This window comes from Camelus dromedarius, chromosome 19 (assembly GCF_036321535.1).
Source record: "Camelus dromedarius isolate mCamDro1 chromosome 19, mCamDro1.pat, whole genome shotgun sequence".
Taxonomy (NCBI): Eukaryota; Metazoa; Chordata; class Mammalia; order Artiodactyla; family Camelidae; genus Camelus; species Camelus dromedarius.
The window spans coordinates 27,415,288-27,426,848 of NC_087454.1; the positions used below are offsets into that span (position 1 = coordinate 27,415,288).

The following is an 11,561-nucleotide window of genomic DNA, read 5'->3' on the forward strand; positions in this document are numbered from 1 at the left end:
TGTGTGTGTGTTTTTTTTTTCCTTCCCTTTCCCTTCTTTGTATCTCTTGGTCTGTCTGCCTTCCAGGCCGTGGGCGGGATTAGAGGATGGGGTGGGAGGGTGGTGACAGCGGGAGAACCAACTTTCTCTTCTCCACCCCTCCTCTCCTGGAAGACACCTCAACACAGAGCACGCCCTGGACGACCGGAGCACGGCCCAGTGCCGCGTGCAGATGCAGGTGGTGCAGCAGCTGGAGATCCAGGTGTGGCCCCAGCTGCGGGGGAGGGACCTGGGGGGCTCCTGCCCCTGCCCCGCCCATGGCACTGGCTTTCCAGGAGGGGTTTGGGGGCCTCATGGAAGGCTCATCTTATGCTTCCTAGGTCCTAATTACCATGGTTGTGAGGTGCGGGCAGCTGGATTCTGAGGGGGAAACCAGGACTGGGGGCATCTCTGCTGGGAGGTCTCGAAGAGACTCATACTGATAAAAACAACAAAACTAATATGAATAACTGACATATTGAGCACTTACTTCGTGCTATACTACATACTTTCCCTCTGTAACTCAAGGAATCCTCTAAACCTGATCTTGGGGGCACTATTATTACGCCCACTTTGCAGATACAGTAAACAGAGGCACAGAGAGGTGAAGTAACTCGCCTCTGGTCACTCAGCCAGTGGGTAGCAGAGCTGGGATTAGAACCTAGGCAGTCTGGCTCCAGAGTCTGCGCTCTACCGCACACGGTACTCAGGAGGCCGCTCAGGACAGTCCGTCCATCAGGCAGTCAGACAGTATTTACCCCCTTCCCTCTGGTACCTCGCAGAGCGCCCTGCATGAGAAGGTAGCTGTGAAAGATCTATTGAATTTATGAATAGGGGTGAATGATTCGTTCATCCCTTCCTGCGTCTCCATTCAGTGCGTGAGGACACTCACACACAAGTGCCACTGAACTTGGGTGTTGTTCAGCCACAGCCTTTGCCCTTGATGGGGAGGAAAGGAGTGTGCTGCTGGGAAGAGGGCCCCCTGACAGTGTGCTGGACTTGTGGCTGGGGACACCCAGTCTGGAGAAGTGGGGAGGGTGTCATGGAGCAGGCAGCCCTCAGTGAGGCCTGCAGGTGTGAGGGCCAGAGGGTCAGGCAAGAGCGGAGGCCTTCCAGGAGCAGGGTACAGAGGGAGCCAGGATCCCAGGGGCGGGGGCGAGTGGTGGTGGGGATAAGGGCTCAAGATGTGGAGAAGGAAAAGGACCCAGATGCCCCCCAGACACAGCCCCTGCTCACCTCCTGCCTCCTCACAGCTCGCCAAGGAGAGCGAGCGGCTGCAGGCCATGATGGCCCACCTGCACATGCGGCCCTCCGAGCCCAAGCCCTTCAGCCAGCCAGTGAGTGACTCCCCTCCCTGCGGCCTTCCCAGACAACCCCCCAGACCCCCACCCTTCGGCGCTGGTCTCAGCATCCTCCCCATTGCTCACAGCTGAACCCAGTCCCCGGCTCCTCCTCATTCTCCAAGGTGACCGTCTCCGCAGCCGACTCATTCCCAGATGGTCTTGTGCACCCCCCAACCTCGGCCGCCGCCCCTGTCACTCCCCTACGGCCCCCTGGCCTGGGCTCTGCCTCCCTGCACAGCGGGGGCCCTGCCCGCCGGAGGAGCAGTGACAAGTTCTGCTCCCCCATCTCCTCAGGTAAGGGCGCAGGGAGGGGCACCCTTCCCTAGGCTGGGTACCCCCTTCTGGCTACCTCATCCTCTGCCTGTCTCCCGCAGAGCTGGCCCAGAATCACGAGTTCTACAAGAACGCTGATGTCCGGCCCCCCTTCACCTACGCCTCCCTTATCCGCCAGGTGAGTGTGGAAGGTAGACGGAGTGGGCTGGGGGTGGCACACCAGCTGCACCCCTCCCTCAGGGGCCCCGCCTCGGGGAGGATCCTGGGGCCAGAGGGCATAGCTTTCCATGTCACGTTTGACCTCTCCCGCTCACACCTGCACTTTCCTTCCTTCTCAGCCAGACGGCCCCTCAGACAGGCCTCGCCTGAGCCAGCCTGCTGGTCATGGGGACATGTCTCTGGAGGCACACACACACTATTTTTTGCTACTTACACCCCCTGTGTCGTCTATTCTCTCATTTCCATGTACACACACTCCCATAAGGCTCTTTTCTGATAGACTTATGGTTACTTGTAGTCTGTCTCTGTTTCTGTCTTACACACACACACACACACACACACACACACACACAGTCTTGTCCCTTAGGCCTGTGACCCTTGGAGGCCCAGACTGAGGGTCCCCACGCTTCCTCCTTGCCCACAGGCCATCCTGGAAACCCCCGACAGGCAGCTGACCCTGAATGAGATCTACAACTGGTTCACCAGGATGTTCGCCTATTTCCGGAGAAACACGGCCACCTGGAAGGTGAGATGCGCCCCTTCCTCCTCGCCAGGGCCCCAGGCAGCATTGGACACCTCCACATCCCTTTGAGACCAAGGCTGCCTGACAGTTAGTCCCCTTGGAGAGATCTCCATTTCTGCAGAAATGGCGTTTCTATCTCCACCTCCACTTCTCTGGAATATAACCCCGTGGGCCCCAAAGACCACAGCCCCCTGAAGTAGGGCCTCTAGGAGTCGGTAGAGCCTGAGCCTACGGTAGGGAGGCCTGGGTTACATTCACAGGAGACCCCAAGGATTTGGATTCCTTGGCTAAAGGTGCTCACTCTGAAGCCCTGGGTGGGTGCGTGGTGTGCAGGCCTAGACACATGGATGGACCGAGACCCTGGACTAGACAGTGGGGCCGGGAACACAGAAACACTCTTCCCAGCCCTGCCATCAGTGACAGGAAGATAGCTGTCTCCATCCAATTAGTCATTTCAACACCTTCAGCCATAAGTTTTCCTGGGGGACCAGAAGCAGGCAAGGGAGGGACCCTAGAAAAATGAGACACAGAGATGTGGGCTGGGATGCTAAGCCATTTATTTTTTTATGGCCAACATATGTCCGTCTGTTTGATGGGTGAGAATATTAGGGTCTGTGCAGGAGGGTGGGAAGGCGATTTCTAAGTTGGGAAGGGGCAAGGGGAAGGAGAAGGGAGCGTCAGCACCCTGTGGGAAAAGATGGACACCAGGGTTAGCCTCCCCATCCCAGAGCCTGAATTGGATCCCTGGCTCTTGAGTCCCCCTGCTGGCCAGCACAGAAGCTGCAGTTAAGCAGCCTTCCTCCCCTGTCCCACCAGGTTTCAACCAGTGTCACTGGGCCCCCCTCCCCACCAGTGCCTGGGACAAGGTGGGGGTCTGCACAGGGTCCAGACTTTTCTGCCTCCAGAGTGTGCTGAGTACAACAGGAAGAGTGCTCCATGACCTTCCATATCCCCAGGCCCAATTCCCAAAGCTTGGGAAAGAGGCTGGGAGGCTGTGACAGCTGCTCTGATTGGCTATGAGTGATGTCATTTCCTGCCAGCTACAGTCTGGCCCTCTCTCTTAGCCAGTAGGAGCCACCTCGTCCAGTCTCCAACCTGCAGGCCAGTTTGGATACCAGGTTTTGTAAATGTTAGGGCCCTCTACAAACATTAAGGATCATTGTGATTGTCACGTAACGTTTGCTTTAACCCTGTATATTAATTCTCTGCCCTTAGGGGAGTTGATATAGAGCCCCACTTCCATAAGGCAGTCTCCTCCTTAGGGACAGAGTGCTTCTTACCCACCTACCCTCTTTTCCTTTTCTCTTTTAACTGCATCACTCTCTGCAGTTTCTACTTCTCTCCTTTCATGAGATCAGGAAGAGCTGGTGTAGGTGACTTTCTTAAACCCCTTGATGACCATCATAAAGCCACCCCTCCCATTGCCCAGCCTCCTTGGCCTTCATACCACCTTTGACTGGTGGCCCAGCCTTGGTCATCTGAGTGCTGTGTCTCCCTCCCAGGTCTTCACCTCCATCTCCCCTCACCTAGTCTATGTCCCAGCAAGAAGCCAGCTGAGTGAACGACCTTCCCATTTGCTGTGCTTTGCCGCTACTTCTGCCACTTAGGGCACTTCCTGTGCCCTCCGTGTGGCACAGCAGAATCCATCTCAGCTTGTGGTCCACTCTGACCTTCAGGATTTTTGCCTCCAAGCTTCCATTCATGTCACTTGGGAAACGCACCCGGTCTATGCCCAACTCAGTTTCCTTTCCACTCCCACTTCTGACCCATTTATCTGCCCTTTCTCCTCAACTATTTCCACTTCCTTCCCTCCTTCCTCCTTGACTTTCTCTGGCCCCTACCCTGGGATGCTGTCCACTTCAGACCAGGGCAGAAGGATCGTGAGCTGGCGTGGGCCAGGCCAGCTGCCGTTCATCCGGGGACAGAGCTGCCATCTGCCAAGCTGATGGTCCTCGCCAGCCCTCCCCCTGTGTTCGTCCCTTCCCAGGGCCCATGTTGTGGGCCCGTCCTTTTGTTTACGCAGCCCCCGCCAGACCCCTTAAATTGCCATTAATGTTTCAGCGTAACGAATTAGTCTCTCATCACGAATCAGGCTTCGAAATGAGGGAAAAAAGCCCCAGTGAGGCCATCCTCGGAAATTGGGGTCATTCTCATTTGCAAAGCGGAGGATCGGAGCCCCGTAATGCGGGCAAATTTATTCCGAGGCAGGAGCCCCGGCGTGATTAGGCCCTTTGTAATTATCGCTCCAAGAGATTCCACTCCAGCCGCCCGCCTCCCTCGTGGATTAGCAAGCGAGTCGGAAAAATACACAGGATTTAATTAGAGGCAAATTAAAATTGGTAATGAAATCGGGCCAGTTGCAAGTGGCAAGAGTTGGAAGGGAGAGAGAGAGAGGGGATCTCCAGGGGCACGGGCTGCCTGCCCAGCCTGCTTTCTTCCCCGTTTAGAAATGTAAAGAGGAGACAAGGATGGAGACGAGTTGGGGGCGGCTAAGGGGGGACAGGTAACAGGGACACAGGGACAGCTGTGGGGAGGCGTGGTGAAGCTGAGAGAGGAGAACGCAGGGACAGGAGCGGGTGGGGGGGGGTGCATTAGGGCCCCAGCCCAGGCTCCCAGGGGGAACTGGGCCGAGCACCCCCACCCTCACCCAAGTGTCCTACAAACCAGATGACCTCAATTCCTGAAGTTATCCTGCCGGGAGGAGGTGGGACTGACAAGGTGACTTTCCCTCTTTTCCTTCCTCCTCCTGCTGTACAGCCACTAAACCCATGCTCTCCTTTCTCCCAGCTTACTTACCTTAACAAGTATGTATTAGGCTTCTACTGTATACCTCATGCTCTCAATAAGCTGTCTCTTCCCAGCCACAGCCCAGAATCAAGGCTCCCACACTCCAGGGGGGTCAAGGAAGGTTGCGGTGAGGCTTCCTGAGTTATTCCCAGAACTTTTAAAGGCTTGATGGAAACTCTGCATGCCCCCAAGATAAAGTGTCCCAGTCTCCCTGAGGTGCCAGGGCCTGAGTGTGCAATCGTGCCAGTCAGAAGCCCTGAGTAACAGCCCCACACGTCCAATTAACCGTGATGGGAGAACAGACTGTTGCTAACTCGGTATCTTTCAGTGTGTAGACAGAGTTTTCCAAAATGTGGCAGGGAGAAGGGAGCACATAATATAACGAGTGGTGACGATGCTGGGAGCCTCTGGCTCCAAGGGCGGAGAGGGGCCTTCCCTCTGCCCCTCATGTGTCTCCTCTTGCCGGTCCCCTCCCCCCGCTTGTTGCCGGGCTGGGGAAGGTGGGACAAGGTGGCACACGAGGACCCTCCTATCTGTACTCACCTGAACGGGGGAGGGGTTGCCTCTGAGCACCTGCTCCTTGTCACTGCGCCCCCAGAACGCGGTGCGACACAACCTCAGCCTGCACAAGTGCTTCGTGCGCGTGGAGAACGTCAAGGGCGCTGTGTGGACAGTGGACGAGCGGGAGTACCAGAAGCGGAGGCCGCCAAAGATGACGGGGTATGTGGGCCCAGACCAGGCGCACTCCCATGACCGCATGGGTGAGGTCACCCCCCATGCATCTCCTGGGCACCTTTGCACCCCAGACCCTTCCCATTGTAGGGGTGGAGCAGGGAGAAAGTGGGCAGAGGAGCCCAGGAGAGCATGGAATCTATACGTGACAGATGATTAGGAAGAGGACATTTCTGTCTTGTTCTGCACTTGCCACTGACTGAGGGAAGGAGCTGGGGGGGACCTGGCATCAGAAAGAGAGGCCCAGAGTAGCCATGGCCAGAGATGGGGTGTAAACAGATGGCCACCAGTGTGGCTGCTGGTGAGTGGGCTGTTGTCCCCAGAGCCACTCTCTCCTATCTTGTCACAGGGTGAGCCAACCTGTGAAATCCCCAGGCCCCACCTCTTCATTTTACAGGGAGAGGAGGCCCAGAGAGGGCAAGGGGCTGGAGAGTGGTCACACAGCAGATTCCGGGCAGAGCTGGGTCTCTGACCTCTACCGTCATTTTCAGTGGAAACAGGAGCCTCCTCTTTCGACTTCCTTTCCAGCACTGGCCACCTCCCCACCCTGACACCCAACACGGGCCATTCGATTGCCTATGCATCTTGGGCCAGAGGCCTGTGAGGAGGGAGAGAGAGGTCTGAGGCAAGTTAGATGGGTATCTGTGGGTGCCTGCTCCCCTCACAGGTTTCTTCTCCCCAGACAAGAGTGTCTCTTACCCTCAGTAGCTGTGGGGGCTGGGGTAGGGTTAGGACCTAGAAAGGGAAGGAAAGCCATCTCCCTCCCAATGCCCTCACATGCCAGTTACATGCTTGGTGTCTTCATGTCCCATTGTCAACTCAGAGTACCTGGGTTCAAATGACATCTCTACTTCTCACAAGCTGTGTGACCTGAGGCCAGTTCCTTAACCTCTCTGAGATGCTCTCTTAACTGGGGTTAGTCACTGTGGAAGGACAGCCTTGAAACATTGCTTTTCCTGCCCCAACTCCTGATCGCTTTTGTGTGCAGAATAGCCTTTGGTTTGGAGCATGTGAGGACAGGCTGAGCACTGGGCTTATTAGCTGTCCCCAAGTTCAGGATGGTGAGAAAGTGGATGGTGAGATGTGGGACTATGGAGGCTGTCACTTGGATCTTGCCAAACATTGGGAAATCTAGAGTGGAGAGAAAAATTGCTGGCAGCCTGATGTGAGGACAGACTCCTGGAGGGATCTGGTTCCCACTCATTAGCTCTGAGCCCCTGGGAGCCTCAGCAGCTCACCTGGGAAGGGGGCTGTCGGTCAGCGGGAGGACTGGATAAGACGGGGCACAGCCGATTCTAGCCTCCCAAGATAATGAACACGCAGTCCCTGGCATGGAGCCAGCCTTCAGGGTCAAGGCCTGAGTGAGGAGTAAGCGAATGAATGAACGAAACACTGCCTTTCTCCTGTTCAGGAGCCCCACGCTGGTGAAGAACATGATCTCGGGACTCAGTTATGGAGCACTTAACGCCAGCTATCAGGTAGTGGACTTGGCCCGCCCAGTGCCCACTCGCTGCCCTCGGCCCCCCGCCCCTCACTTTCTATTCAGCACTCTGGCCTGGAGGAGGGACCTTCCCCAACCCTCCCTGGCAGAGGCGGGACAGAGAGCAGGGAGGCTGGAGTAACCAATGACACCCCCTTCCCTGGCTTGTCCATCTGTGGGTCCTCTGTCTCCTGGGGAGGAAATAAGTCGGGCCAGGTTTCCAGGAAAGCTGGGAGGCAGGTCAGGGTCAACACTCTGGCCTTAGGAGGGACGCTCTAGACCCGCCAGCACCCATGCTTGCAGGAGGCTCTCGGTGGGTGGGGAAGGGACAGGACTTGACTGGGTGGAGCCCGCTGAGGCCCCAACTTCGTGCCCTGCAGGCTGCCCTGGCCGAGAGCAGCTTCCCCCTCCTCAACAGCCCCGGCATGCTGAACCCCGGCTCCACCAGCAGCCTCCTGCCCCTCAGCCACGACGACGTGGGCGCGCCCGTGGAGCCCCTGCCCAGCAACGGCAGCAGCAGCCCTCCTCGTCTCTCCCCACCCCAGTACAGGTGAGCCGCGGCAGGGCCCCACCCCACCCCAGAGCCCCCAGACATCAGGAAGAATCTTCTCCCCCCACAGCTGGGATCCCTGTCTCATCACCTCCTGGACAGCTCTCTTCCCAGGACAAGTGGCCTCTCTCCTCCTTGGTCCCCTCTCTCCCTTCTCCCATATCCTCCTCCTCCCCCTTCTTTTTATTTCCCTCCTTCCTCTCCCTCCTCCATCCTCTGTCTCCCTTCCTCTCTCTGTCCATCCCCACATCTCCCTTCCTTAGAAGAAAGCCTTTGGGGAGACCAGACCTGAGATGCCAGGCCCCAGTGGCTCAGAGATAATGGGGCCCTTTAGAGGCAAGCTCTGGACACCCCGCTTCGTGTTCCCAGGTTCTGGATGGGGTGGGGGCGTCAGGGGAAGGCCCCAGGGTGCCCACATCCTCCCTTCTGTCACAGCCACCAGGTGCAGGTGAAAGAGGAGCCGGCCGAGGCGGAGGAAGACAGGCGGCCAGGCCCTCTCTTGGGGCCCCCCAACCCCAGCACCACAGGGCCTCCAGAAGACAGGGACCTGGAGGAGGAGCTGCCGGGAGAGGAACTGTCCTAAGGGCCTCTAGGGGCAGGCAGGGCAGGGGTGAGACCCCTCCCTCCCCAACCCAGGCCCCACCTACCCCCACTCCACGCCCCGCCCGAACCTCAAGGCACTTCCGGGACTCAGATGGGGGTGCTGGGCCAGCAACTCCCAAGGTGACCTGACTGACCTACGACCCTCAGGGGGGCAGAGAAGGGCCCGCCTGCGAGGGGACACAGAACCCCTGGTCTGGGACCGGCAGAGGACACGGAGGGCCCAGACCCCTCCTCAGACCTTCCCCTACATCCGAATCCCGCCTGCCTCCCGCAACCACCAGCAGCCGCAGGGCCCTCCTCCCCCACCAGCTCTCCCCACAGGGCCCCTCAGCGCCATGGAGACCCGCAGGCGGGGCTAAGCCACCTCTCAAACCCAGGGCCCCCTCCTGCACCTGGCTTTGGCAGTGTTTTCTGGCCAGAGACCCCCACTTCCCTAATTTGTGCTCCCTTCCATCTTCTTGCCCATACTGTGAAAAAATAACTCCAGCTCCACTCCTACCCCTGCCCTGGCCTGGGTCTTAGAGCAGCTCCAAAAGAAACCTGCCCCTGAAGCTGGGCCCATTCGAAAGCCACAGCTGGCATGGGACAAGTCGTGTGCCCCGGGGAGGCCGTGGACCTAGGCGTCCAGCTCCAGCCCCTCCCCCCAGGCTGAACTGGGCCTCCACCCCCATTTGCTGGATGCTGTCCCCCACGGCAGGAACCGTAGGAGGGGCCCCGGTGCCCACCTCTCCCAAGAGAGGCCCGTGCCAGGTGGACTTACGGAGGTGGAGCTGCTGAAGGCAGCCGAGTGACCCTGGAGGCTGGAGTTGGGGCCAGAGATGGTGCCAGGACCCTGCCTCCGTCATAGAAAGTGGGGACTAAAACCAGGCTTGAGGGGCTGGCGGGGTGAATACAGTGGCGGCTGGGACCCAGCAGGTCTCTCCCATCCCAGCCCTCAGGTCCCCCGTGGCGTCTTCCCCCCACCCCACCCTCGGCACCCCTTCCCTGTCCCCCAGTTACACGGATGACCAAAGACCTTTCTTACGCCGGAAGCAAAAACCAAAACTTTTCTTTGGCTTTTTCCTTTGTCGCCTCCCACACCCCCAGCTCCTCCCGCTCCTCCCCACCCTGGCCCCAGGCTGGAAGCCCTCCCTCCACTTAAGTTATTGTTTTAAACCAAAGTTTACAGTGTCTGTTGGTGGCCAAGACCCTCTCTCTCCACCCTCCCTCCACCCCACCCTGAGGACTCTGCTCACCTCCCCTCTGGTCTTGCTGGGCCTGGGGGAAGGAAAGAGGGCAGAGGGGAGGAGGTGGGCAGCCCTCATCCCCTTGGGCAGTGGGTGTGGGAGCCCTCTTCCCAACCCTGGGCTGCTCCCTGGGGACTCTCCAGACCCCTCTCCAGGACCAAGTCCCCATCACACTGGGAATGTGGATTCCAGCCAAAGAGCTGGAAAAAAAGTGAGACTCTCCACAGACCCCCTATGGGGGACCCCAACTTAGGGCCAAGGACTGGGTGTGTTAGATGCTGATGACACCCCAGGCCAGGCCCCTTTGCTGAGAAGATTCCTTGGACTATTTCCCAAGAAATCCCTGCATACACCCCTTCACAAGCCACCCCTCTCGAGAGGCAGGGGGCCCTCTGCCCCCTTCCCTATGTACTCCCCACCTGTGTTCTGTTTGACCAGCACAGAAATATTAAACGTCCTCTACTCACCGGGCCCTGCGTGTGTCGCTGAGGTGAGGGAGGGCAGGGGCGTGACAGCGCAAAGATTGTCCTGGGCTGCGGAGGGAGTTGGCAGGAGGCGCCCTATAGGGGGCGTCCTGCAAGTGGTGAGTGGTCTTGTGCCCTGGCCACCTCCACATTCACAGCCTTCCACAGCCTTCCGGTTCCTCTGCAACTCCTGGTCCCCCCCTCTTCCACTCTTGGCGTTCTCTGGTATTTTCTTTCAAACCAGTTCTCTCCAACATTCTGTTTTCTCCCAAAGTCGCAACTCCTTGCCCCAGTTCCTTCATGGATTTGAAATGCAAGTTCCTGGCTGGGCAATTTCAGCGGGGGTAGATTTCCTCCAGGCCTGGAAAGGATTCCTGCTGCAGGGCCACCACCCCTGGAGACATCTGCCCACCTGCCCAGGTGCCCTCTGGGCCCATCACCCATGTCTTCATGGGGGCTACCTGGATAGGTGTGAGTGTGTGTGTACACACGCGTGCGTGCACATGTGGAAGTGGCATTGAGATGGTTGTGGCAGGGCTGTTGGATGCATGGCTACCCCTGGGAGCAGTGTCAGCACTGGTGGGCTTGGGTCGGAGAAGGGGTTATTCTAGCCCATGTCTAGGGGACCCCAGATAGCTGGAGGAGAGAAGGGAGGGAGGAAGAGGCCCAGGTTATTAAAGGTAAGGCCCCCCCTCATCCTGCCACACCAGCTCATCAAATTTTGACTCCATACCTGCTGCCGGTGCCTGTCACGGAGTATCCACCAGTCCCCTCTTCCCAACACCATGGTCAGCTTGTAGACACCCTTCTCCAGGACAGGGCCCAGATAGAAGTGTGTGTACTTAGGGGGAGTACAGAGGAAGAGCGGAAGGTGTTGAGAAAGTGGCAGAACTGGAATCAGTCGCCCTCCCCCCAAACTGCTGGAACTTTTGGAAAGCCAAGCTTGGGTCGGGGAGGTAGAGCGGGAAGCAGCAGCAGGAGTGCGCATTTCATATGGCACCTCCGCTGACTTCCGGGTCTCAGGCCTGTGAGCCCTACAGACTCCTTTCAACTGTCATCTGTGTCCTGTCTCTCTCTCCCTTTCCACTTTCTCTCTGTGTCCACCCCCTCCCCGCCCTAATCCTCTGGGCATTGGTGTGGAGCCTGAGGTGAAGCCCCTGTCCCTCCTTAGCACATCTCAGGAGGGGCCCAGCCAGGTCAGGCCAGGGGAGCTCAGCATGCGGTCTCAGAGTCCATGCCCTCCGCACGCCTGCTCACCCACCAGACTTTATTATAAAGAGGAAGCACTGCTAATATTGTAGTCTGCTCCTCCTCACCCTCTGGAGAGGCTGCAGTGGTTCTGT

The 11,561-nt window shown here is 58.2% G+C and overlaps 1 protein-coding gene across 8 annotated transcripts in view; it reads left to right on the forward strand.

Moving 5' to 3' along the window:
- Positions 1–10,221, forward strand: part of FOXP4 (forkhead box P4) — a 48,938-nt gene extending 38,717 nt beyond the window's left edge. For 4 of the 8 annotated variants that reach the window (XM_064476477.1, XM_064476479.1, XM_064476482.1 and 1 more), the window contains 9 exons: positions 154–241; positions 1,272–1,355; positions 1,448–1,655; positions 1,736–1,812; positions 2,278–2,379; positions 5,762–5,883; positions 7,307–7,373; positions 7,756–7,925; positions 8,361–10,221. In XM_064476477.1, coding sequence (XP_064332547.1) covers positions 154–241; positions 1,272–1,355; positions 1,448–1,655; positions 1,736–1,812; positions 2,278–2,379; positions 5,762–5,883; positions 7,307–7,373; positions 7,756–7,925; positions 8,361–8,508 — 1,066 coding nt within the window. In that variant the 3' untranslated portion in view covers positions 8,509–10,221. The remainder of the gene's footprint in view (positions 1–153; positions 242–1,271; positions 1,356–1,447; positions 1,656–1,735; positions 1,813–2,277; positions 2,380–5,761; positions 5,884–7,306; positions 7,374–7,755; positions 7,926–8,360) is intronic. The other 4 variants (XM_064476480.1, XM_064476481.1, XM_064476483.1 and 1 more) reach the window with 1 other exon arrangement.
- The last annotated feature ends 1,340 nt before the right edge of the window (positions 10,222–11,561 follow it).